Source organism: Erinaceus europaeus, chromosome 14 (assembly GCF_950295315.1).
Source record: "Erinaceus europaeus chromosome 14, mEriEur2.1, whole genome shotgun sequence".
Lineage (NCBI taxonomy): Eukaryota > Metazoa > Chordata > Mammalia > Eulipotyphla > Erinaceidae > Erinaceus > Erinaceus europaeus.
In genome coordinates, this window is record NC_080175.1 from 689,149 (window position 1) to 715,852 (window position 26,704).

Consider the following 26,704-nt stretch of genomic DNA (forward strand, 5'->3'; position numbering starts at 1 on the left):
ACGTGCCACTGGTGCATGTCCAGTGTGTGGGGTGTTGAGGGGGCCCGTCCTGAGCCAGAGGCGGACAGCCCAGGGCACCTCCTCCTGGAAGCTTCCGGGGCCCCAGCACAGGGCTGGTGGAGCTGCAGCTGGCTGCCATGTGTGTGGGGGCAGTGGTCCCAGCCCTCTCCCCCCATCCTATGCTGCTCCCTCTGGCCCCAGAGGTCTGCCCACCCCCGTCCCAGGTCCCAGAGGTCTGCCCACCCCCGTCCCGGGTCCCAGTGGCCCATCCACCCCCCGTCCCGGGTCCCAGAGGTCTGCCCACCCCCGTCCCGGGTCCCAGAGGTCTGTCCACCCCCCGTCCCGGGTCCCAGAGGTCTGTCCACCCCCGTCCCGGGTCCCAGTGGCCCGTCCACCCCCTGTCCTAGATCAGTGGCTCCCAGCCGAAGGCTCAGCTGTCCCTGTAGTGTTACGGGCAGCAGGCAGGTCCACCCAGAGCCCTTCACGGTGGCCAGGGTGACAGTGGCGTGGGGGCACCTGTAGTCTAAACTGACCCCACGCCATGTGTCTTGGGGCCACGTGCTACCGACCCCTCTCCCCCCACCCCGGACTGCAGAGTGCCACTGGGCTGGCGAGAAGCAGGACACAGTCAGTCACCCCGTTTAATTCCACAGGTGGCAAGGGGCCACATGGGGGACGGGCAGGAGGCGGTGGGCCGAGGCGGCACACAGGTGCTGGCCACAGCTGTCCCGGTGCCGCTGGGTCCATGTTAGGGAGGGGGGTTCTCACTCCCTGAGTGCCAGGCCAGGGTCCTGCTGGTGCGGGGTGTGGGCCCAGGGTCCCTCCTGTTTCCAGAGTCCCCCAGGGCCGTGGGAGAGCCGTGACGTTCAGGGGGGTCCCCAGAGCGCCAGCCCCACCTGGCACCCGGGAACCCCCTCCTCACAGGGTGAGGCCCTCCACCAGGCACCCACAGGGGAGTCGGGAGGGTGGGGCGAGCCCCAGGGGCCTAAGACAGTGAGGTGATGTTGGAGCGCCCTCCAGGGGGGGCCATGATCTTCTGGGCTGTGCGCCGGGCCACGTGGTCATCCGCCTGGGAGCCTGCGAACACAGAAGGACGGGGCTGGAAACCGGCGACGGGGACACCACCTCCTCCAGGGAGCCACCTGGGCTCAGTCCTGCTTTCCCTCCCAGGGTCCCTGCAAGCACCTGGAGGGAATGACTGACAGAAAAATGTACCCGGCAGGGGCCGGCGCTGCCCCACCTCTCAGGCAGGACTGGGCAGGTCTAAGCCTCCAAGGCCCACTCACCGGACAGGCTGAGCCCCCTCCCCTAACAGGACGGGCTGAGCCCCCTCCCCTAACAGGACGGGCTGAGCCCCCTCCCCTAACAGGACGGGCTGAGCCCCCTCCCCTAACAGGACGGGCTGAGCCCCCTCCCCTAACAGGACGGGCTGAGCCCCCTCCCCTAAAAGGACGGGCTGAGCCCCCTCCCCTAACAGGACGGGCTGAGCCCCCTCCCCTAACAGGACGGGCTGAGCCCCCTCCCCTAACAGGATGGGCCGAGCCCCTCCCCTGCTCACCTGACAGGCTGAACCCCGACTAGTGCAGGTTACGCATAGGTGTGCCACAGGCCTTGCTGGAGCCGCCCCCCCTGGCCTGGCCGCCCCCTGGCTTGGACGCTGCGGCCTCAGGCACCGGCCCGTCATACAGCCCTCGCGGCACTCCGTGGATCTCTGCCAGCTGTGGAGGGCGAGGGCTGAGCCCGCACACCCTCCCCCGAGGGTGTGCCCCGTGATGGCTGGGCGACTCCTTCCCGGGGAGGCCTGTGTGCCCAGCCCTTCAGGGGACCTTGCGGCGGTGGGGTGTGGGCACTGAGCTTCCTTCCACCACACGCATCCTATGCACGTGGGTCTGGGCCGGAGGTGCTGCCCACACAGCTCTGGCGGTGGGGTTGGGGGACGGCTGGGCCCCACAGGGAGGCTGCCTCCAGGGGAAGGGGACCTGCCACCCAGGACCACTGCCGTCCGCCCCCAGAGATACCCCCACAGCCCCCGGTCCTCGGGGCCACAGGCACACCCACCCTGCTGCGGGCCTTGATTCTCTTGTACACCAAGTCGGGGAAGGGCTTGCGGGGAATGAAGTGCCCGGCTCCCGGGGTGGCCTGCAGCTTGCCGTCCTCCAACACGACCCTGCCCTGGCACACGACCGCCACGGGCGCCCCCCGGCACTCCAGGCCCTCCAGGATGTTGTACTCCACATTCTGGATGGCAGGGGACAGGAGGGGTCAGCTGGGCGAGGCTGCAGACGCCCTGGGGCCCCCGGCAGACGACGCACACGCCTTTCCCGGCGGACTCCCCCACGAGTGTCCGAGGACCCCCGCCCGGGCCTCACCAGCAGGTGCGTCTTGGCAGAGATGACCCTGGTGGCTCTGGGGTCCCAGAGGACCAGGTCGGCATCCGAGCCCACCACCACGCGTCCCTTCCGAGGATACAGGTTGAAGATCTTGGCCGCGTTGCTGCTCGTCACGGCCACAAACTCGTTCTTGTCCATTTTGCCCGAGGCCTGGCGACCAGATGGCTGTGCTGGGGGTGGGGTGGGGTGGGGGCTCTAGGCCACGGGGGCCGGGGACCCACAGCTGGAGCCAGCAGGGGGACTCCACAGGCTGGGGGCCAGCAGCGCTGCCGGGGCTGCCCACGGCTTCTGTTGGGCCAAGGTCCCGGGACGGGTTCTTCCAGAAGCAGGGCCACGGCTGGAGCTCCAGGCCCCGGACTGTAGAGACCGCCCTCCTTGACCCGCCCTCCTTGCCCTGCCAGCTGACCCCCTCTGGAGCAGGGCAAGGCAGTGGGCATCCCCCTCCCACCCCCAGACCTGCACACACCACACAGGTCTCCCAGACCACGGCCAGCCTCTCCTCCATGCCGTTGGTGCCCTCAGGGATCAGCGTGAAGTCGTCTTTGCCCATGGCCTTCTGGGCGGTGGTGAACGTGCAGTGAGCACTGCCGGACACCTGCAGGTCCCCACTGATGACAGGGGGTCAGGGGAGTCGGCCAGGGCCGGGTACCGAGCCAGGGCAGCTCCGCGAGGTGACCCTGGCGGCTGAGCCCAGTCTCGGGGACCCTGGAACTCACCTGGACAGCAGGGAGGTGAGGTGGTCCGGGGTGCTGGGGTCCGGGTTGATGGGGGGTGAGGTGACGAAAGCTGCGGCCTTGGCCCAGTTCTTGCTCCAGTAGTGAGAGCCGTCGGTGCCCAGGCTGGCCGTCAGAGGCTCTCCAAATACTACCACCCCTGGGGGGCAAAAGGTTAGCTGGGCCCCACCCTAGTCAGTCAGCCCCCTCCCCGGGCACCCGACGCCCCTACCCTACCGGGCAGCCAGCCCTCCCAGCAGAGGGCTGGTGGGTCCCCAACATGGTCCGTCCACGGGTGGGACAGTGCAGGGCCTGGGGCTGCCCACTGCAGGCTGGTGCTGGGCGCCCCACAGAACCCACACTCCCCCAGCTGGCTCCAGCCTGGGCGCCCTCTCCCACAGGACTGCGGGCGTCTGGACCCCACTGACCACAGCTGCCCAGACCTCTGGTGGCCGGACAGGCCCCTCACCTCTGCGCCTGGCCTGGGCCAGCACGTCGCCGGCAGCCTTGCTCATGACATACAGGGGGCAGCCGGCCTGCTTGGCGATGGTGACGGCGCGGTACACGGCCTCCGCTTCCACCTGGTGGGGTCGGGGTGCTCAGGCCACCCGGGACCGCGGGGCACCCGGCCGGCTCCTGACCTCTGACCCAAGGCGGGCGGCGGGCACACCTTTGTCACGCTCCCACTGGGCCTGGGATGCGCGTGCGCAGAGGGTGGGCGTGGGCAGGCTGCGAGTTCTTACCTCCTCCGGGTGACTCAGCACGTGGCCCTCGGGGCCAGTGACACCCAGCCCCAGCAAGCGCTTCTGCTCCTGCCGGACCCAGAGACACCCCGGCTGCAGCCTCAGCCATGTTCCCCCAAACGGGCCGACCCTGATGTCACACTGCTCCCACAAGCTGAGTCCCCAGCCCACACCCCTCCATCAGGGCCTGCACCCCTGAGCTGAGCCCCCAGCCCACACCCCTCCCTCTTGGCCTGCACCCCCAAGCTGAGCCCCTAGCCCACACCCCTCCCTCTTGGCCTGCACCCCCAAGCTGAGCCCCCAGCCCACACCCCTCCATCAGGGCCTGCACCCCCGAGCTGAGCCCCCAGCCCACACCCCTCCATCAGGGCCTGCACCCCCGAGCTGAGCCCCCTGCCCACACCCCTCCCTCTTGGCCTGCACCCCCGAGCTGAGCCCCCTGCCCACACCCCTCCATCAGGGCCTGCACCCCTGAGTTGGCTGACGGCCCAGCCTCTGGAAACCAGGCCCTTCATGGGAGGAGGGCAGGGCTTCATTCCAGGGTCTGACTCGGGGTCCCCCAGCCGGGGCCATGGGACCTCCACGTGGTGACAAGAAGATCTGGTGACAGCTGGGACCTTCTGTGAATGGTGAAAGGGGCCCCCACAGTCTCCCACCCAGCTTGTGTGACCTACAGCCCTGGCTTCAGCACCCCGCCTGTATTTTTGAGGGGCTCACATCAGCATCAGAGTGTGGTGACCCCTGCTCCCCACCTCATCCACAATGTCCCCGTTCTCTGCATGCACTTGGGCAATGGCTCCCAGGTCCCGGATGAGGCTGAAGGCTTCGTATATCTGTGAGGAGGGGTCCATGCAGGGGTCAAGCTGCCAGGGCCTCTGCTGCTTCCAGCCACACCTGCCCCCTCCCGCCCCGCCCCCGCCCACCCCCATTGGCCCACCTCCGGCCCCTCATGCCCCCGCGCGCCCTCACCTGGCTGTCAGAGCACTGGCACCTGTCTTTGTACGTCATGAATACCAAGAAGGAGTTCACACCTGGGGGTGGGACCAGGGGTTGGCTGCTGTGGAGAGGGTTGGGGTAGGGACCCTGGATGGGGGCAGCGGCCACTGTCCTTGTGAGAAGATGGGGGGCTACAGGTGCAGACCCTCGAGGACTGGAGGGCTGTCCAGGCCTGGCCACCGGCCTCGGGTCAGGAAACGCATTGCACAGGTCAGGGAAGGCTCACCGTCCTCCCCACCCAGCCCTCAAGGCGTCCCCACCCTCTTCCTCACCAGCCCTCAGGGTGTCCTCATTCTCCTCCCCACCAGCCCCCAGGGCGTCCCCACCCTCCTCCCCACCAGCCCTCCAGGCGGCCTCACCCTTGTCCCTGGCCAGTGCCTCCAGCTCCTCCTTGGCACCCTCATGCCAGCGAGGCACATCGACGTGCAGGGAGTAGTCACAGCAGGCCTGGCTGTCCGCTCGCTCTCGCCACTGCTCAAAGGCGGCCAGCAAGCTCACGCCGGGCTCAGGGAACACGTGGTCCACTGTGGGGCCGCCGGGGAAGCCGTGATCCGCCTGCCCCAGCCGGTGGCTGTGGGGCCATGCGTCCGTCCCATAAGCCCACCCACCTCACCTGCTGCTCCGTAAGACTGGAGTGTGGCTCGGGGGGCCTGAGGGGGCAGTGCCCTGAGACGCTGGCACAGCCGGCAGCTGGGCAAGGGCTCTGCTCCACCCCCGGGACCCCCGGCCCACAAACGGCAGCAGCAGGAAGCAGTGCTGGGCTCAGAGTGGGGGCTTAGCTCCTCTGCTCCTCTGCGTCTAGGCCAGGCACCAGCTTCCCAAGAAACCCGGAAGGGTGGCCCCAAGCTGCCCAAGGCAGGAGCCCCCAGAATGAAGAGACTGAGAATGCCCCTGAGGCCTGGACCAAGCAGGGGTGCACCTGGTTAAGTGCAAAAAGACCCGGGTTCAAGCCTCCATTCCTCCCCTGCAGGGGGAAGCTTATGAGTGGTGAAGTAGGGCTGCAAGTGTCTCTCTCTCTCTCCCTTTATCTCCTTCTCACCTCCTAATTTTTATTTCTGTCCAATACTAAATAAGTAAATTCCCCCCCAAAATTAAGTCAGTAATTCCTGAACAAAATGACACCAAAGTTGGGAGGAAAACTCTACTTCGTATGAAGTAAATAGGAAAACCCTGTAATGATACGTTGAATAAAGCAGAATTGGAGGCTGGGAAGAGCTGCTGGAGCGTGTCTGCCCCCGTGCCCAGCCCAGACAGAACAAACCCGGCAGCAGCACGGGCAGCTCAGCCCTCTGCTCTCTCTGCCTGCCTCTTTGTTTCTCTCTGGAAAAGTTGGCCAGGAGCAGTAAGCCACACCACCAAGAAAAGTTGGATTTTGGCTTAAGGAAGGAGCGAGGTAGGAGGTTGGGGGGTCTAGACCGGGACTCGGGGTGGGACTGGGGCAGCCGGGGGCAGACTCACGGACCATCGTGGTGCCCCTGCCAGCGCCGCCTTGGTGCCCTGGCAGAAGTCGTCTGCGGGAGCCATGCCCAGCACGGGGGCCAGCAGCCGCGTGTGCACGTCCACGCCGCCGGGCAGCACCAGCAGGCCACAGGCGTCCACTGTCTTCACGTCCCCAGGCACCACCAGGCTCTGCCCAATCTGCCTGGGAGCACAGAGCCATGGTCACGCAGCTGGGACTCGGGGAGGGGTCCCGGGACACAGGCGGGGAGGGTCCCGGGACACAGGCGGGGAGGGGGTCCCGGGACACAGGCGGGGAGGGGGTCCCGGGACACAGGCAGGGAGGGTCCTGGGACACAGGCGGGGAGGGTCCTGGGACACAGGCGGGGAGGGGTCCCTGGACACAGGCGGGGAGAGGTCCCGGGACACAGGCGGGGAGGGTCCTGGGACACAGGTGGAGGGGTTTCTGGGCACACGGGGGCGGGGAGGGGTCCCACGGCCACCTCTCCCATGCAGCCACCAACTGGCAGCTTGGGATCTGCTAGGCGCCTGCCCAGGGGTGTCTCCCTCTGGCGGTGGGCACCCTGGGTGCTGGCTGCACACGGGTCTGGGGTGTCTCACCTGATGAGGCCGTCTTCCACGTACACGTCGGCATGGAATGACTGGTCATCATTCACCACCTTGCCTCCTCGGACCAGCAGCCGGTCACTCTGCAGACAGACAGACCAACGGCTCTCCAGACCCTGCTGTCCCCGGGTGCCCAGGGCCCAGCCAGGAGCCACCCAGACACAGAGAGTGCTGGGCCCTGCCCGAGCGGGGGCCCTGCCAGCAACTTCTACACAGCCCACACATCCACACCACCCTGTCCCCACAGACATCCTGACTTCCCAGTGTCCCTCAGTCCCTCCAGCCCCCAGGACCCACAGACGTCCTGACTTCCCAGTGTCCCTCAGTCCCTCCAGCCCCCAGGACCCACAGACGTCCTGACTTCCCAGTGTCCCTCAGTCCCTCCAGCCTCCTGTCCCCACAGATGTCCTGACTGCTCAGTGTCCCTCAGTCCCTCCAGCCCCCAGGACCCACAGACGTCCTGACTTCCCAGTGTCCCTCAGTCCCTCCAGCCCCCTGTCCCCACAGATGTCCTGACTGCTCAGTGTCCCTCAGTCCCTCCAGCCCCCAGGACCCACAGACGTCCTGACTTCCCAGTGTCCCTCAGTCCCTCCAGCCCCCAGGACCCACAGACGTCCTGATTGCCCATGTCCCTCAGTCCCTCCAGCCCCCAGGACCCACAGACGTCCTGATTGCCCATGTCCCTCAGTCCCTCCAGCCCTCAGGACCCACAGCCCTGAGTGGCCCCAGAGCCCCCCACCCATGGGAGCAGGGGCCCAGTAGCTATTTCTGGGGCAGTCAACCTGGACCCCTCGACAGCCTCCCACCTGTCACCCACCCTGTGGGCAGGGGAGAGCCCCACGGTGACCCAGCTGCCCGCCTCCTGGCATCTGGGGCTGGCGGTGGGGGCAGAAGCCACACACAGGCCACCACAGTTGGGACTCACAGGGGCAACTAGGGGAGGGGTGGACCTGGACGTGAGGGCGACAGTGCCAGCCCCCTGCCCACCACTGGGGGTGCCAGCCCCGCCTGCACCCCTGCCCACCACTGGGGGTGCCAGCCCCGCCTGCACCCCTGCCCACCACTGGGGATGCCAGCCCTGCCTGCACCCCTGCCCACACCCTGCCCACCACTGGGGGTGCCAGCCCTGCCTGCACCCCAGCCTCAGGCTTTGGGAGGCGGTTTCAACAGGACCCCGGGGAGGGCTCTGCCCCCCACCCCACCCCAGCCAGAAGCCAGAGCTCCGCCCGCCTCACCCCCACGCGGCGAGGCCGGGCTCTGGGCGCCCCCCGCAGTCAGGTCTCGGTCCCCCGGGAGAAGGCGGGACACTGCCCACCGCGCACCCCGACCGACCCGGCCCTCCCGGTGAGCACGACCTGCCCTGGGCGCCGCTTGGCAGCTTTGTTCCTGGCAGCCCCTCCCCCGCCCCCTATCCCCCCCCCCCCGTGATGGGTCCCCAGCGGTGAGGTCCTGGGCCTGCGGCCGCCATCCTTTGTCTGTCCATCTGTCTGGGACAAAGAGCTGGTGGGTGTGGGGCGGGGAGGCCGGTGTCGACCACCCGCTCCCGCTCCGGCCACCCCAGACCTGCACCGGGAGGAGCCCGTCCTGCGCCCTCGGGCCGGGGGTCGCGGGGTCCGGGAGCTGGGCTGGGGGTCCGGGGGTTGGGGAGCTGGGCTGGGGGTCCGGGGCCGGGGAGCTGAGCCGGGGGTCCGGGGGTCGGGGAGCTGGGCTGGGGGTCGGGGAGCTGGGCCGGGGGTCAGCTGGGCTGGGGGTCGGGGAGCTGGGCCGGGGTCGGGGAGCTGGGCCAGGGGTCGCCTGGGCCGGGGTCCGGGTGGGGCTCACTGTGGTCCGCGGGCCGCTCTTCTTGCCCTGGAAGGACATGGTGCTCGCTGCTGGCCCGGGGTCCGAGTGCTTGGGGCGCCGGGTCCCAGCAAAGCGGGTCCTTTACCCCTGCCCGCGCTGCCCCTCCCCTGCACCGCCCACCGACCCACCCTGCTCGCCCCGCCCCCCATTCCTCACAAGCAGCCCGCCTGCCCCTCCTGTCCTGGCCCCCCAGTCCCGCGCCCCCAGCCCAGCTCGCCCCTCCTGTTCAGGGCCCCCAATCCCGCACCCCTAGTCTAAACCCCTCAGCCCTGCTCGCCCTCGCCCCCTCCCATCAGCCCCCCCCCTCCGTCCAAACTCCCCACCCCTACTTGCCCCCGCCAGGACTGCTTGACCTCCAGTCCCTGTCCCCACTTCCCCAGTGTGAGCAGGCAAGGGGGTCGCTGGTCCCTCTCCCCTTCCCCCAAGCTCAGGGCCACTAAGCCAAGTGTGTCCAGCCCTGTGCCCCTTCGAGGGGCCTCCGTATGTGTGTGAGTGTGAGAGTGTGTGTGTGTGTGTGTATGTGTGTGTGAGTGTGTGTGAGTGAGTGTGTGTGTGTGAGTGTGTGTGTGAGTGTGTGTGTGTGTGTGTGTGTGTGTATGTGTGTGTGAGTGTGTGTGAGTGAGTGTGTGTGTGTGAGTGTGTGTGAGTGTGTGTGTGTGTGTGTGTGTATGTGTGTGTGTATGTGGGGGTATCTTGCACCAGGACCCCTGTGGCCTCCCAGAAGCGTCCACTTCTCTAAAGCACCCCTCCTTCCAGCACAAGACCCAGGCTGCCCAGGCCAAGGGCCGCAGGGCGCTATTCCTGAGGGAGGTGGGCAGACAGGCCACAGGAGGGCAGGACCACCTCCACAGGGTCCAGGTGTGCGGACAGCGTGCCTGCCGGCCCTGTCCCTGCTCCACTCCCAGGACTGGTGCTGTCCAAGAGGCTGGCGCTGACCACCACCTGGCCCGAGGGCCTGCATGGGGTCCCGGCAGCCAGCCCCTCCCTCAGACTGAGGGTTTTGGTGAGGTGCTGCCAACCCTGCCCTCGGGGGGGGGGGTTCAGAGCCCATCGTGGGAGGGTGGGGTGCACTCAGGGCCTCCCCACCCTGAAGATCCAAAGTTGGGGTGCGGGGCACACAGGGGACCCCCTGCCCAGGCCAGACCCTCGCTGTCCATCTTGGCAGGCCGGCTGTTTTGCTGGAATCTGGGCTTAGAGGCAGACCCCTCCCCAGCTCACTGCTGGCCCCAGGATTGCAGTCCTCCCAAAGCCATGCCAGAAAGTGGGCCCTAGCTTGCTCACTCCACGGGGCCACCCCGGGCTGGCTGGTGTCCCTCCCGGGAGGGGACACTGCCACCAGAGCCGGCACCCCAACTTCAGAGCCTGCTGTGGGCACCTCCCCAGGCTGGGCTGCAGGCACCCTGGTGCTCAGAGGCTTGGCAAGGACGTGGCAAGGACATGGCTCACGTGGCCCGTAGCCCACACTTTAATGCCCCGAGAGCACGAAGCCCGTGAGCCCACAGTTGGAGCAGGTGTCTGCAGCACCTGTACAGTCGCTTACAAACACATAGAAATTGTTGGGGACAGACCATAGGAATCACAATACAAAAATAGGCATAAAATTCTAGGACCTAACCGCCTGCAGAGCTGCCAGGCCCGAGGCTCCTGGGCAGGGGGGAGCTCCTGGGTGGACAGTGTCCTGCTGGTTACGGGTGACACCAGTCCTTGTTTCTGCAACATGTACAAGAGGACTTAGAAAATAGACAGTAGACAGATCTGGGGTTGACACAGCTCTGTACCCCCTGGTTTCCTGAGTCAGTGTGGCCTTCGCAAGCTGGGTAAGGCACGTGGGGTCCGGAGGGGGGTCCCCAGAGACGGAGCACGTGGAGGAGGCAGACTGGGGGGCATGGGCCTGGGGCTGGTTCTGGGTGTGGGCGGTGAGCCCAGAGCTCCACCCTGCTGACCACGCTCGCTGCTGGGGGCGGGGGACCTGCCGGAGGACTGGGTCAGCACCCATGCACCTCCAGCCCCACTCAGAGCTCTCTGCCCGCCTCTCTGTTTTTGCAGAGATGTTGACGGGCTCAAAGAAGGCTGAAGACCCCCTCAGGTGGGAGGAAGGGGCTGTGACGCCTGTGCAGGGACAGTGGCACACACGGGAACCCGCACGCCCCCGGGGAGGGCAGGGATGCCCCCGGGATGTCTGACCCGGGCGCAGAGCCCACACATGACGCGGGAGCCCCACTCGCACGGTCTCCACGTGCCTTCTTCCCATCCAGTCTCCTTCCTGCGGCCACACGGTCCTGGGGAACCCTGGGGTCTGCGGAAGCCCGGGACCAGCACCCGGCACCATGGTCCACACGGCAGCGGGCCTGCAGAGAACACCCTTCGGCTGGCGCCCTGCTCCTGCAGCACCTGGGAGGGTTCCGGCTCAGTCCTCCAGCCTCACAGGCACCTGCTCCTGTCTCCGGCTGTGGCGGGCAGCAGAACAGCCGCTGGCCTCGTCCGCGAGGGTGAGTGACAACACGAAGGACAAGGACAGGCTGGTGGTGGCGCTAAGGACACCTAGCAGCAGCTCGGGGCGCGGGGCGCCGCCTGACTCCCTCAGAACCAGCCGCCATGGCCGGTGGCCTTCCCTCCCGCGGATGCTCTGACAGAAGGGCTGTGGTGACACTCCTGTCTGGCCGCACCTTCCAGAGGCTCAGCCCCTCACATCGCCAGAGGGCTCCCACACCCGTCGGAGGCTCGCACAGCCCTCGCCAGGTGTGGGGTGCTGCCAGGGGGCCCAGCACTGGGAGGAAGGCGAAGCATCTGCCGGCTCTGGGAAAGAGGCGAGGGGTCCGTTTCAGCGCCGCATGGCAGGGCGCAGCACGCCAGCCGCAGGGTCCCCGTGGGCTGCAGGCGGCTCGTGTGTCCGCAGGGCCCTGGGGAGCTGAGCTGAGTCCCACCCCCAGGCTGGCTCAGTCCTCCCCACTTCCAGTGTGTAAAGTTGGAGACACTCTATGAAGGGGCATTCTGCTTCTGACCCCCCTCCTGGGGGACCTGCAGCCCCTGCCCCACAGCCTGCTCTGACCCTGCAGGGCCCCAGGGGCAGGGCATCTGGGTCCTGGACATGTGGGGGGCCCTGAGGACCCTCCAGCAGTCTCCAGACACACGGCACCTGGGGACCTGGGGGGCAGGATGTGAGGCCACAGAGATGACAGTGCTGGGACTCTCGTGGCTGCGGTGGGGTACCTGGGGTCCCAGCGTGCTCAGGGGACATGGGACAGCAGGGGTGCAGGACAGAGGGGCTCCCGGAACTTGGCGTGTCAGGAAGGGGAGCCGTTGGCCTGGAGCTGAGCACCCTTAAGGCCCCTGGCCTCAGCCCTGCCTGGTGGGGGACACAGGGTGGGGACATGGGGAGAGGGGACTGTGGCTGGGGGGCTGGGGTGCCGTAGGGGTGCAGATCCTGGCTGGGCTGCCAACTCCTCACCGGGGTCCCAACAGCAGAGCCCATGGAGACTGGGGAAGCTTGGGGACAGGTGGCGGGTGGGGGGCAGGCACTGAGACGCAGGGCGGGGTGCAGCCATGCAGCCACACAGTGACGGTCAAGAGCCCAATCCCCAACCCAGGGCACTGCCCTGACTTGCTGCAACTCCCTCCCCAGATGGCAGCAGGCAGCCGCCCACGGAGGAGCTGGGCTCAGGACTCAGCTGGGCTCCCTCAGCCCAAGGAGTGACCCAGATGGGGCCCAGGGCTCACCCACAGCGCCCCGGAGCAGGCACACACAGAAACAGACACAGCAACAAACGGTAACACACACACTCAGACACACAGACACAGGCAGATAGACTCACGGACGGCCATCGTCTGAGCGAACGTGCGTGCGCGCACACACACACACATGCGCACACACACGCACACACACACACACACACACGTGTGCACACACACAGGCAGATACGCTGGCCAGTGCTGAGTGGACACACAGCCGCACAAACACACCCACCCAGACGCACAGACAGACTCAGACACGCACGCCCACCCACTCCTGGGGATCGAGCAGCGGCTGGGGTCTGGGTGGGTGGAGGACAGCCACTCCGCAGCCCACTGTCACTGTCACAGGGCTCAGCACGGAGGCAGCTGGCGCGCAGGCAGAGCCGCGCCTGGAGGACAAGCCAGAGCGAGCGTGGCTGCCCTAGGGTGCCCACAGGCCTGGGCCTAGGAGCCACCCACAAAAGGGAGGGGCAGTGGTAGGCTCCCAGTCCAGTGGGGAGGTGTCTGTGTTAGGGAGAACTCAGCGAAAAGAATTAGGAAGCTCTCTGGTCAGGGAGGGAGGTCTCTTTGTAAGGAGGTCTCTGCTGCCCTGCCCATGGTCACTGTGGTCAGCGGGGCAGGAGGCTGGGCTGCAGACCCTCTGTCTGGTTGGGGCACAGTGAGTGGGGTGCAGGGTGACTCTGGGTAGGGGCCCACCCTCTCCTGGAATCCAGGGACAGAAGTGACCGCCCAGCTGCCTGCCCCACTCAGCACCTTGAATACTGGTCTGGGGGGTCCAGGTCTGGGGGTTAGGGTTAGGGGGTCCCTAATACTAACCCTAAACCCTAACCCTAACCCTAACCCAGAGGGCCTGCTCCCAGCCTGCATTGGGGCCCAGGTGGGACCCGCACCTGTAGGCACTCCACCGACAGACGGAGCAAGCCTGGCGGCCTCTCACCTGCTCTCCACAGCCGCAGGAGCGACGTGCTGGCTGGACCTTGGGCTGCCCTGGGGGGACCGGTCTCCATCCATGGCCGCCCCCCACGTCCCCGCTGGGGCTCCTGCTCCTCCGGTCAAGGGACCCGTCCAGGGAGGGGCGGCCGCGGGGCCTCTGCCATCTGCCCCGGTGCGGAGCAGGGAGCTGGGTGGGGCTGCAGGCCTGTCCCGTCCTAAGTTCTCCAGAGGGCTGTCCCCGTCTCCCCAGGCTCTTCCTGGGGCCTCAGGCCATCGAGGTAGTGGGGAGGGGGCGCGGTGGGTGCAGGGGGCATTCCCACAAACACCCTTGCACCGCCAGGCCAGGTCTCCCTCGGGCGCCGTCTGGAGCTGTGTCCCAGCTCAGAGGGGTCACAGCACCCGCCCCCCTTGGGGGTAAGGAGGGGCTGTAGCCGCACCACATCTTGGGTCCTGGGGCGTCGCGCTCTGAACCCCACTTCACGGGCGAGCTGGAGGGAGGGGTGTGGCTCCACAGGGCTGGGGAGACAAGGGTGGGGGCGGGGGGTGCATCAGCACCAGAGCCCCACGAGGAACCCAACACCAGAGGCGGAGGAGCAAGCGGGTGGGGGAAGGGCAGCAGCACGCTTGGTTAAGCACACACGTTACCCGGGTTCGAGTCCCCGGTCCCCACCGCAGGGGGAAAGCTTCACGACTGGTGGAGCAGGGCTGCAGGGGTCTCTGTCTCTCTCCCTCTCTACTTCTCCCCTCTCCCTCCCTCCCTCAGTTTCTGTCTGTCCTGGCAAATAAAAGGGGGTGGGGAATGTCTGTCGAGAGCAGCAGCAGATTCTTGCTGGCACTGAGACCCTTGATAAGCTTGGCGGCAGTAAAACACATTTAGTGCTTACAGGCGCGGGGGCCTGCGTTTGACCCCCAGCATGGAGTCTGGCACTGGGATGCCCTAGATTCTCCCTTTCACTAGGGTGGGGGAGACAGCGGTTATGCAGAGACTCTCTTGCCTGAGGTACTGAAACCCCAAGTTCAATGCCCCACACCCCCAGAAGCCAGAGCTGAGCAGTGCTCTGGTAAAAAAAAAAAAATCAGAAAGTCTGTCTTGGGGGGGTGCAGCAGGCAGGGTGCCCACCTTGCAGATGTGAGGTTCCAGGCCAGGTCCCTGGGGTGAGCTGCAGCTCCAGCCTCTCTGTCCATTAAACATGCCCCCCATCTCCTGGCGCCTCAACCCAGACGCCCCAAAGCAAAGGCTGGGAGTGGGGGGTCTGCTTCTGTGCACTGCATGTCCGGGCCAGTCCTGGGGGCCTCAGACTCGTGTCTGCAGGGACGCCCGGCACCCCTCTGGGGGCAGAATCCTCCGGTCTGACTGGGTCTAGGGCTGGGACTGTCCCAGGAGTCCTGGGTGTCGCCCCTGGGGCCCCACTTGGCACCCAGCGGCAGGGTCCTGAGGTAGGCCCCTCAGGAAGCAGCAGGGCCCGTCTCCTGAAGCACTCACCCAGCAGGCACCCAGGAGAGCTATGACCACAGGATGAAAGCTAAGGAGAAAAACAGGAAAAGAAATAGAAACTAGGGGGGGTGGGTGGGGTGGGGGTGGGTGGGTGGGGTGGAGAGAAAGACGCTGGTCACACTTCTGGAGAGCCCCCAGGGCCACAGGCAGAAAGGACGGGGCGGGCGCAAGGCACCCTGACCTGCTGCCGCAGCCCAGCGACACCCCGAGAACCCTGCCCTGGGGACCCGCTGTGGCCTGTTGGGAACCAGACCATTGTCCCCACCTGGACGGGCGGACCCCTATTGCCACCCCACTGCTGTGTGCCGGGGGGGGGCATCCACCTGGACCTGGGGGGTGACAGGTGATGGCGTGGGGGAGGGGAGTTGGCACAAGGCAGTGAGGGTTGTGTCAGTGTCACCCTAAGTGGCCAGGTGTGGCCAACACCCAGGTGAACACTATGTGCGGGGCTGTGAGGCAGGCCGCTGCCGACTCAGTAACACAGGACTTGTGACGGAAAGCACAGCGTGTGCCCTCAAACCCGTGCCAGGTGGGCATCCCACCCTGACTACCACCCCCAGGGCCCTGCTCCAGTTCAGAACCATAGCACTTGGGTGCCTGGGAGAGGGGCGGCCTCTGCACAGGAGCCCTCTAGCAGCACCCAGGAGCCCCTCTAGCAGCGCCCAGGACCCCCAGGAGCCCCTCTAGCAGCGCCCAGGACCCCCAGGAGCCCCTCTAGGAGCACCCAGGACCCCCAGGAGCCCCTCTAGCAGCGCCCAGGACCCCCAGGAGCCCCTCTAGCAGCGCCCAGGACCCCCAGGAGCCCCTCTAGCAGCGCCCAGGACCCCCAGGAGACCCTCTAGCAGTGCCCAGGACCCCCAGGAGACCCTCTAGCAGCGCCCAGGACCCCCAGGAGCCCCTCTAGCAGTGCCCACGACCCCCAGGAGCCCCTCTAGCAGCGCCCAGGAGCCCAGGAGACCCTCTAGCAGTGCCCAGGACCCCAGGAGCCCCTCTAGCAGCGCCCAGGAAACCAGGATGCCCTCTAGCAGTGCCCAGGACCCCAGGAGCCTCTCTAGCAGTGCCCAGGACCCCCAGGAGCCCCTCTAGCAGTGCCCACGACCCCCAGGAGCCCCTCTAGCAGTGCCCAGGACCCCAGGAGCCCCTCTAGCAGCACCCAGGACCCCCAGGAGCCCCTCTAGCAGCACCCAGGACCCCCAGGAGCCCCTCTAGCAGTGCCCAGGACCCCAGGAGCCCCTCTAGCAGTGCCCAGGACACCAGGAGCCTCTCTAGCAGTGCCCAGGACCCCCAGGAGCCCCTCTAGCAGTGCCCACGACCCCCAGGAGCCCCTCTAGCAGTGCCCAGGACCCCAGGAGCCCCTCTAGCAGCACCCAGGACCCCCAGGAGCCCCTCTAGCAGCACCCAGGACCCCCAGGAGCCCCTCTAGCAGTGCCCAGGACCCCAGGAGCCCCTCTAGCAGTGCCCAGGACACCAGGAGCCCCTCTAGCAGTGCCCAGGACCCCAGGAGCCCCTCTAGCAGCGCCCAGGAAACCAGGACGCCCTCTAGCAGTGCCCAGGACCACAGGAGCCCCTCTAGCAGTGCCCAGGACCCCAGGAGCCCCTCTAGCAGTGCCCAGGACCCATGAGCCCCTCTAGCAGCGCCCAGGACCCCAGGAGCCCCTCTAGCAGTGCCCAGGACCCCAGGAGCCCCTCTAGCAGTGCCCAGGACCCCCAGGAGCCCCTCTAGCAGCGACCAGGACAACCAGGAGCCCCTCTAGCAGCGCCCAGGACCCCTCTAGCAGTGCCCAGGAGCCCCTCTAGCAGCACCCAGGACCCCCAGGAGCCCCTCTAGCAGCGCCCAGGACCCCCATGAGCCCCTCTAGTAGCGCCCACGACCCCAGGAGCCCCTCTAGCAGTGCCCAGGACCCCCAGGAGCCCCTCTAGCAGTGCCCAGGACCCCCAGGAGCCCCTCTAGCAGTGCCCAGGACCCCCAGGAGCCCCTCTAGCAGTGCCCAGGACCCCCAGGAGCCCCTCTAGCAGCGCCCAGGACCCCCAGGAGCCCCTCTAGCAGCGCCCAGGACCCCAGGAGCCCCTCTAGCAGTGCCCAGGACACCAGGAGCCCCTCTAGCAGTGCCCAGGACCCCCAGGAGCCCCTCTAGCAGTGCCCAGGACCCCCAGGAGCCCCTCTAGCAGTGCCCAGGACACCAGGAGCCCCTCTAGCAGTGCCCAGGACCCCAGGAGCCCCTCTAGCAGCGCCCAGGAAACCAGGACGCACTCTAGCAGTGCCCAGGACCACAGGAGCCCCTCTAGCAGTGCCCAGGACCCCAGGAGCCCCTCTAGCAGTGCCCAGGACCCATGAGCCCCTCTAGCAGCGCCCAGGACCCCAGGAGCCCCTCTAGCAGTGCCCAGGACCCCAGGAGCCCCTCTAGCAGTGCCCAGGACCCCCAGGAGCCCCTCTAGCAGCGACCAGGACAACCAGGAGCCCCTCTAGCAGCGCCCAGGACCCCTCTAGCAGTGCCCAGGAGCCCCTCTAGCAGCACCCAGGACCCCCAGGAGCCCCTCTAGCAGCGCCCAGGACCCCCATGAGCCCCTCTAGCAGCGCCCACGACCCCAGGAGCCCCTCTAGCAGTGCCCAGGACCCCCAGGAGCCCCTCTAGCAGTGCCCAGGACCCCCAGGAGCCCCTCTAGCAGTGCCCAGGACCCCCAGGAGCCCCTCTAGCAGTGCCCAGGACCCCCAGGAGCCCCTCTAGCAGCGCCCAGGACCCCCAGGAGCCCCTCTAGCAGCGCCCAGGACCCCAGGAGCCACTCTAGCAGCGCCCAGGACCCCCATGAGCCCCTCTAGCAGCGCCCACGACCCCAGGAGCCCCTCTAGCAGCGCCCAGGACCCCCAGGAGCCCCTCTAGCAGTGCCCAGGACCCCCAGGACCCCCTCTAGCAGTGTCCAGAACCCCCAGGAGCCCCTCTAGCAGCACCCAGGACCCCCAGGAGCCCCTCTAGCAGCACCCAGGACCCCCAGGAGCCCCTCTAGCAGCACCCAGGACCCCCAGGAGCCCCTCTAGCAGAGCCCAGGACCCCAGGAGCCCCTCTAGCAGTGCCCAGGACCCCCAGGAGCCCCTCTAGCAGTGCCCAGGACCCCCAGGAGCCCCTCTAGCAGTGCCCAGGACCCCCAGGAGCCCCTCTAGCAGTGCCCAGGAGCCCCTCTAGCAGCGCCCAGGACCCCAGGGGCCCCTCTAGTAGCTCCCAGGACCCCCAGGAGCCCCTCTAGCAGCGCCCAGGACCCCAGGAGCCCCTCTAGCAGCGCCCAGGACCCCCATGAGCCCCTCTAGCAGCGCCCAGGACCCCAGGAGCCCCTCTAGCAGTGCCCAGGACCCCCAGGAGCCCCTCTAGCAGTGCCCAGGAGCCCCTCTAGCAGCACCCAGGACCCCCAGGAGCCCCTCTAGCAGTACCCAGGACCCCCAGGAGCCCCTCTAGCAGAGCCCAGGACCCCAGGAGCCCCTCTAGCAGTGCCCAGGACCCCCAGGAGCCCCTCTAGCAGCGCCCAGGACCCCCAGGAGCCCCTCTAGCAGTGCCCAGGACCCCCAGGAGCCCCTCTAGCAGTGCCCAGGAGCCCCTCTAGCAGCGCCCAGGACCCCAGGGGCCCCTCTAGCAGCTCCCAGGACCCCCAGGAGCCCCTCTAGCAGCGTCCAGGACCCCCATGAGCCCCTCTAGCAGCGCCCACGACCCCAGGAGCCCCTCTAGCAGCGCCCAGGACCCCCAGGAGCCCCTCTAGCAGTGCCCAGGACCCCCAGGAGCCCCTCTAGCAGCGCCCAGGACCCCCAGGAGCCCCTCTAGCAGTGCCCAGGACCCCCAGGAGCCCCTCTAGCAGCGCCCAGGACCCCCAGGAGCCCCTCTAGCAGTGCCCAGGAGCCCCTCTAGCAGCTCCCAGGACCCCCAGGAGCCCCTCTAGCAGCGCCCAGGACCCCCATGAGCCCCTCTAGCAGCGCCCACGACCCCAGGAGCCCCTCTAGCAGCGCCCACGACCCCAGGAGCCCCTCTAGCATCGCCCAGGACCCCCAGGAGCCCCTCTAGCAGTGCCCAGGACCCCCAGGACCCCCTCTAGCAGTGTCCAGAACCCCCAGGAGCCCCTCTAGCAGCGCCCAGGACCCCCAGGACCCCCTCTAGCAGTTCCCAGGACCCCCAGGAGCCCCTCTAGCAGCGCCCAGGACCCCCAGGACCCCCTCTAGCAGTGCCCAGGACCCCCAGGAGCCCCTCTAGCAGCGCCGTGGAGCTCCCCCAAGAATGGCTGCTCACCTTCTCCTCCAGCTCCTTGATCTGCCTCTTCTGAGCCTCGGTTCTCTCCTCCAGCTCCTTGACTCTCTGCAGGCCAACAAGGGTCCATGAGCGTGTGCTGGGGTCAGGGATGAGTAACACCCCTCCCAGGAGCTGCTGGCCCATCTGCCCCTCCAGGGCCTTCAGCCACAGCCAAGCAGCTAGCAGAGGTTGTGCCTCAGTTTCCCCAAGGCTGCTCTGCTCCAGCAGGAGCACTGAGGGACTGAGGGGCTGAGGGGCCTCAGTGGGGACAGCAGAGCCAGATGCCCAGGGAATGGCGGGGACACGTTCAGCCCTTCCCATGGCTTGACCACAGAGCAAGCCTGCTAGAGGTGCTGTCTTCTAGGTGCTTCCTGTGCATGGCATACTTCCTGTGCATGGGGCACTTCCTGTGCATGAGGTACTTCCTGTGCATGGGGCACTTCCTGTGCATGAGGTACTTCCTGTGCATGGGGCACTTGCTGTGCACAGGGCACTTCCTATGAATGGAGTACTTCCTATGCATGAGGCACTTCCTGTGCATGGGGCACTTCCTGTGCACGGGGCACTTCCTGTACATGGGGCACATCCTGTGCATGGGGCACATCCTATGCATGGGGCACATCCTGTGCATAGGGCACTTCCTATGAATGGAGCACTTCCTGTGCATGAGGCACTTCCTGTGCAGCACCTCCCCTCCACACACACCTGCTGGGCCCCCTGCAGCAGCTCCATGCGCTCCCGCAGGATCTGTGCGTCCCGCTCCCGCAGCTCACTCATGACCTGGCGCTTCCACTGCTCCATGGCCAGGCTCAGCTTGTCTCGCTCCTCATCAGACAGCAGCTCAGCCATCTTGGCCCCGGCCTCCTGCTGCAGCACGTCCCACAGCATGGCCTCCAGCTCCAGGACCCGCTGCCGGATGGACACCTCAGTCCCCCTGCCCCAGGACCAGCACCCCAAGTGCCCCCACGTCCAATGGCTCCTGGCTAGTTGCTGAGAGAGAGGACGCTGCCCTGGCATCTCAGGCTTCCCCATGACACTGCCAGTGTCACCCAGGGCTCAGTGCTCACACCCTGACATGTACAGCTGCTGCATAGCCTTCCCCATCATCACCACCTTGGCCACCACGTCACACCACGTGGCCACCATGACCACCACACCACCATCACCATCTCCACTACCACCACCATCACCATCTTCATCACCACCACCACCTCCGTCACCACCATCACCATCTTCACCACCACCATCATCACCATCTCCACTACCATCGCCACCACCATCACCATCACCACTACCATCGCCACCACCATCACCATCACCACTACCATCGCCACCACCATCACCATCTACACTACCATCACCACCACCATCACCATCTCCACTACCATCGCCACCACCATCACCATCTCCACTACCATCGCCACCACCATCACCATCACCACTACCATCGCCACCACCATCACCATCTCCACTACTACCACCACCACCTCCGTCACCACCATCACCATTTTCACCACCACCATCACCATCTCTACCACCACCACCACCACCATCAACATCACCACCACCACCACCACCATCATCACATCACGACCATCACCATCACCACCACCATCATCATCACCACCACCACTACCATCACCACCATCACCATCTCTACCACTACCACCACCACCACCATCAACATCACCACCACCACCATCACCATCACCACCATCACCATCACCACCACCATCACCACCACCATCACCACCATCACCACCACCACCACCACCACCACCATCACCACCACCACCATCATCATCACTACCATCACCACCACCACTACCATCACCACCATCACCATCACCACCATCACCACCACCATCACCATCACCATCACCACCATCACCACCACCATCACCACCATCACCACAACCAGCACCACCATCACCACCACCATCACCACCACCAACACCACCACCATCACCACTATCACCACAACCATCACCACCACCATCACCACAACCATCACCACCATCACCACAACCATCACCACCCTCACCATCATCACCACCACCACCACCACCACCATCACCACCACCATCACCACCACCATCACCACCACCATCACCACCACCATCACCATCATCACCATCACCACCATCACTACCACCACCTCCTCACTTGCATCACCTTCCGTGGTGTGGTAGTGAGGCAGTGAGTGGACAATCTCTCCCAGAATATAGGAGGGTGTGGGTGCCTACTAGGAGCCCCGGGGGGTGTCTGACTGGAAGCCTGATGCCTAGGGCAATAGGCCACCTGGACCCGTGTGTGCCACTGACAGTGGACAAAGCAGGGCTGTGCCCTCTGCCTGCACAGGCCGTGGTGGCAGGAGCCTAGGAGAGGCACACACTCAGCTCTATGCAGACGGGGTGCAAGGGCTTCGAGTCTGAGGGAGAAAGCATCTGTCTGGGGTGCCAGGCCTCACCCATGGGTGGGTGGCTCATCTGGCCCAGAACTTACAGGGATTCTAGGACACAGAGAAGGACATCGGGGACTGGGGGAGGAGTGGTCAGGGTCTTCCCTCCTGGGGCTGATGGGACTCAGACCCACAGACATGCCCCAGTCCAGCACTGCACTCAGACAGGGGTATGTGTCTGTGTGTGTATATGAGTGTGTGAGTGAGTGTGACTGAGTGTGTGTGACTGAGACTGTAGGTGACCGTGTGTGAGCATGACTCTGAACGTGTGTGTGACTGAGACTATAGGTGACCGTGTGTGAGCGTGACTCTGAACATGTGTGTGACTGTGTGTGACTGAGACTGTAGGTTACCATGTGTGTGAGCGTGACTCTGAACGTGTGTGTGACTGAGTGTGTGTGACTGAGACTGTAGGTGACCGTGTGTGAGCGTGACTCTGAACGTGTGTGTGACTGAGACTGTAGGTGACCGTGTGTGAGTGTGACTCTGAACATGTGCGTGACTGTGTGTGACTGAGACTGTAAGTTACCATGTGTGTGAGTGTGACTCTGAACGTGTGTGTGACTGAGTGTGTGTGACTGAGACTGTAGGTGACCGTGTGTGAGCGTGACTCTGAACGTGTGTGTGACTGAGACTATAGGTGACCGTGACTCTGAACATGTGTGTGACTGTGTGTGACTGAGACTGTAGGTTACCATGTGTGTGAGCGTGACTCTGAACGTGTGTGTGACTGAGACTGTAGGTGACCGTGTGTGTGAGCGTGACTCTGAACGTGTGTGTGACTGAGTGTGTGTGACTGAGACTGTAGGTTACCGTGTGTGAGTGTGACTCTGAACGTGTATGTGACTGAGTGTGTGTGACTGAGACTGTAGGTGACCGTGTGTGTGAGCATGACTCTGAACACGTGTGTGACTGAGACTGTAGGTGACCATGTGTGTGAGCGTGACTCTGAACATGTGTGTGACTGTGTGTGACTGAGACTGTAGGTTACCATGTGTGTGAGTGTGACTCTGAACGTGTGTGTGACTGAGTATGTGTGACTTAGACTGTAGGTGACCGTGTGTGAGCGTGACTCTGAACGTGTGTGTGACTGAGACTATAGGTGACCGTGTGTGAGCGTGACTCTGAACATGTGTGTGACTGAGTGTGTGTGACTGAGACTGTAGGTTACCATGTGTGTGAGCGTGACTCTGAACGTGTGTGTGACTGAGTGTGTGTGACTGAGACTGTAGGTGACCGTGTGTGAGCGTGACTCTGAACGTGTGTGTGACTGAGACTGTAGGTGACCGTGTGTGTGAGCGTGACTCTGAACATGTGTGTGACTGAGACTGTAGGTGACCGTGTGTGTGAGCGTGACTCTGAACATGTGTGTGACTGTGTGTGACTGACACTGTAGGTGACCGTGTGTGTGAGCATGACTCTGAACGTGTGTGTGAGCGTGACTGAACGTGTGTGTGACTGTGTGTGACTGAGACTGTAGGTGACCGTGTGTGTGAGCGTGACTGAATGTGTGTGTGACTGAGTGTGTGTGAGTCCATGCTCTGGGGCAGGGAAGCATGAGTGAACAGTGTCCTTTCTGTGGGGCAAGGACATGCCAGGCCATGGGCTCCTCCTCGGAGTGCTGGTGATGATGGTGGACGCCCCACTGACCCCCAGTGTCTCTAGATTCACAGCCTTGTCCTCCCGTGAGGCCCGTCTGGCTCTCTTGCTGCTCCTGCTCACTCTGGGGGTTGGCCCTGTGCTTGAGGGGTACACTCCCCCCAGCCTGTGCCCAGGGAGCAGGGAGACCTGGAGCCACACACGCCAGCTCTTCCCGCAGGGCTGAGGCCTGACGCCCACCCACCCCACCCCTGGGCCCGCACTCACCCTGTGTGCCTGGTCCAGGCTCTGCTTCCGGAAGTCCAATTCCTCATCCAGGTAGCCCTTCTGCCTTCTGAACAGCTCCTGCAGAGGGGCAGCGTGTCACCTGAGGGCCCTGGCACCCCGGGGGCACCCACCTTCTCTCTCTCCAGGGCAGCGTGTCACCTGAGGGCCCTGGCACCCCGGGGGCACCCACTTTCTCTCTCTCCAGGGCGGCGTGTCACCTGAGGGCCCTGGCACCCCGGGGGCACCCACCTTCTCTCTCTCCAGGGCAGCGTGTCACCTGAGGGCCCTGGCACCCCGGGGGCACCCACCTTCTCTCTCTCCAGGGCAGCGTGTCACCTGAGGGCCCTGGCAACCCCAGGGGGCACCCACCTTCTCTCTCTCCAGGGCAGCGTGTCACCTGAGGGCCCTGGCACCCCGGGGGCACCCACCTTCTCGCTCTCCAGGGCGGCGTGTCACCTGAGGGCTCTGGCACCCCGGGGGCACCCACCTTCTCTCTCTCCAGGGCAGCGTGTCACCTGAGGGCCCTGGCACCCCGGGGGCACCCACCTTCTCTCTCTCCAGGGCAGCGTGTCACCTGAGGGCCCTGGCACCCCCGGGGGCACCCACCTTCTCGCTCTCCAGGTCCACCATCTTCTGCTGCACAGCTGCCTCCATGCTTTCAATCTGCTGCAGCCACTGAACGTGGGGTGGGGGCTGAGCACCTGTATGTCCCTCTGGGCTCCGGGGACAGCAGGGATGCCCCCAGTTCCTGAGCTCGCCCGTGTGGGGCTGGGTCGGCGGCCGAGCTCTGCACCCAGCACCTTACGCAGCAGGCCAGGGTCCTCGCCCTCCTGCCCCCTCCCCGCGGCGCCCTCTCCCAGTCTACGCCCGGAAGCTGGCGGGGGCCACAGGGCAGGGCTGAGGGGCTATGTGGGTGGGACCCCAGAGGAGGCTGAGCGCAGCATGGGGGGTTCGCAGACCGCACCGCCTGGCCTCTGGGGAAACTGAGGCAGAACTGAGCTTGAGAACACTTAGTCTTCCCCGGCAGACCCCCAGGTGAATGGGGCCATGCCCCCGCCCTCCTCCCGGCCCCGGGGCCTCGCCGGTGGGCGCAGTCACCTTCTCGGCCAAGGTCAGCACGGTCCTGGCCTGTATGATGGTCACTTGTTCCTCGTTGGTCAGGTTCTGTGAGGGGAAGGGACACTCAGGGCCAGCGGGCGAGGGGAGCTGGGGGCGGGGGCACGGAGTGGGCTGAGGGGTGATGGGCTGCCCCAAAGAAGCTCTGTGCAGGCCCTCAGGAGAGACCTGCTGCCCCTTCAGGTCCCTGTGCCCTCCCAGTGGGTGACTGATGGGCGGCAGGGAAATGGGATGGTGGGGGATGGGAGGGGTGGGCTGTGCGTGCCCACTCTGTCCCCTGGCGATGCCGCTCGCAAAGGCGCTGGCATGGGGGAAACTGTCCCCATAGCAAGACCCTGGGCCTTCCATGGGGTCTGTCCCTTCACTGACTAAGGGAGCACCCCCCAGACACACAAGAGTGGGTGTTTGGGGGTACTGGGGTCTGTGGTGGGGTCTGGGGCTGGCCCTGGGGTGGGGTCTATTGCTGGCCCTGGGGTGGGGTCTAGGGCTAGCCCTGGGGTGGGATCTGGGGCCTGTGGTGGGGTCTGGAGCTGGCCCTGGGGTTGGTCTGTGCCTGGCCCTGGGGTGGGGTCTGTGCCTGGCCCTGGGGTGGGTCTGGGGCTGGCCCTGGGGGGTGGGCCTGTACCTGGCCCTGGGGTGGGGTCTGGGGCTGGGGCCCTGAGGGTGGGTTCTGGGGCTGGCCCTGGGGTGGGATCTGGGGCCTGAGATGGGTCTGGGGCTGGCCCTGGGGTGGGTCTGTGCCTGGCCCTGGGGTGGGTCTATGCCTGACCCTGGGATGGGTCTGTGCCTGGCCCCAGGGTGGGGTCTGGCCCTGGGTGGGGGCAGTCAGCAGTCTGCAGTCAGGAGTCACCTACACTTACGGCATTGTCCCCCAGGACATCCAGCCTCTTCATCAACTCGGGGACCTGGATGTCCTGTGGGCAGAGGGCTCGGGTCAGCGGAGGGTGGGCACGGGTGGCGGTCCGCGGGGACTGGAGGCACTGACGGGTCTGGGGCTCACCGTCATGCCCTCGGCCTCGCAGCAGGCCTGCAGTGGGCTTCTGCCGTCCAGAAAGGCCGTGTGGCAGAGGCCGATGGCCGGGGACTTCCGCTCCCTCTCCTGAGCGACAGACGGAGCCTCGGTGACCTGGGCCACGGCCAGAGGCCGCCGTGGGTCGGGGAGCCGGGACGCTCCCGCAGCTCCCAGTCGGGCAGGCCTCGAACCCGGCTCCACACACCCACCAGCCCGAGCTCACCCCACACGGGCACCCGCGTCCACCCCTAGCGCCCTGCCACCTCCAGCTCTAGGACCCGGAACTCCAGCAGCTCGTTCTGGTCCCTGGCGTCCTGCACCTCGCGCCTCAGCCGCGCCTCCTCCTCCTGCATCTGCTTGATCTGAGGGGTCAGCAGTGGGTGAGCCCCCGGCCCCGCTGGCCAGTCTGGGGCAGCTGCAGCCAAGCCTCCCCTGGGCTCCCGGGGTGTGGGGCAGACAGCCTGGCAGCAGAGGGGCTGAGAAGGCACCAGGCCCTCCGCCACCAGCCCCCAGCATGAGGGCCAGCGGGTGAGGGTGAGCTCAGCCCCATGGGACACCTGAGCGTGGCGGGGGCCCAGGGTATCTGTGTTCCCTGAGGCAGCTCTGGGGGTGGGGGTGCCGCTTCCAGCTCTGGGGTGCACGGCCCATGGGTGACCCTGTGTCCACTGCCCACCCAGGTGACCCTGTGCCCACTGACCTGCCCACCCAGGTGACCCTGTGACCACTGTCCTGCCCACCCAGGTGACCCTGTGCCCACTGACCTGCCCACCCAGGTGACCCTGTGCCCACTGACCTGCCCACCCAGGTGACCTTGTGCCCACTGTCCTGCCCACCCAGGTGACCCTGTGCCCACTGACCTGCCCATCCAGGTGACCCTGTGCCCACTGTCCTGCCCACCCAGGTGACCCTGTGCCTACTGACCTGGCTGCCCAGGTGACCCTGTGACCACTGTCCTGCCCACCCAGGTGACCCTGTGCCCACTGACCTGCCCACCCAGGTGACCCTGTGACCACTGTCCTGCCCACCCAGGTGACCCTGTGCCCACTGACCTGCCCACCCAGGTGACCTTGTGCCCA

General features: G+C 66.0%; 2 protein-coding genes across 13 annotated transcripts in view; both read right to left on the reverse strand.

Moving 5' to 3' along the window:
- Nucleotides 1–985: 985 nt before the first annotated feature.
- On the reverse strand, nt 986–8,861 carry DPYSL4 (dihydropyrimidinase like 4). Its single transcript, XM_016192790.2, is given in 14 exon segments — nt 986–1,077; nt 1,559–1,718; nt 2,059–2,238; nt 2,370–2,540; nt 2,857–2,998; nt 3,107–3,263; nt 3,573–3,684; nt 3,847–3,915; nt 4,599–4,679; nt 4,816–4,877; nt 5,202–5,366; nt 6,297–6,484; nt 6,901–6,989; nt 8,728–8,861. Coding segments are annotated over 14 exon segments (1,707 nt in total). The 5' UTR covers nt 8,767–8,861.
- A 4,787-nt stretch (nt 8,862–13,648) lies between these two features.
- Nucleotides 13,649–26,704, reverse strand: part of JAKMIP3 (Janus kinase and microtubule interacting protein 3) — a 36,557-nt gene continuing 23,501 nt past the window's right edge. For 3 of the 12 annotated variants that reach the window (XR_009544596.1, XR_009544600.1, XR_009544598.1), the window contains 10 exons: nt 25,892–25,990; nt 25,617–25,715; nt 25,471–25,530; nt 24,599–24,664; nt 24,107–24,175; nt 23,501–23,578; nt 19,879–20,082; nt 19,174–19,239; nt 14,534–14,936; nt 13,794–13,929 (listed from right to left, as the gene is read on the reverse strand). Coding sequence is in view for 7 of the 12 variants with exons in the window: in XM_060171047.1 (XP_060027030.1) it covers nt 13,679–13,929; nt 14,897–14,936; nt 19,174–19,239; nt 19,879–20,082; nt 23,501–23,578; nt 24,107–24,175; nt 24,599–24,664; nt 25,471–25,530; nt 25,617–25,715; nt 25,892–25,990 (1,032 nt within the window). In the remaining 5 variants the exon portion in view is untranslated. Of the gene's footprint in view, nt 13,930–14,533; nt 14,968–19,173; nt 19,240–19,878; nt 20,083–23,500; nt 23,579–24,106; nt 24,176–24,598; nt 24,665–25,470; nt 25,531–25,616; nt 25,716–25,891; nt 25,991–26,704 lie in introns of those variants that run through there. The other 9 variants (XM_060171053.1, XM_060171054.1, XM_060171049.1 and 6 more) reach the window with 6 other exon arrangements.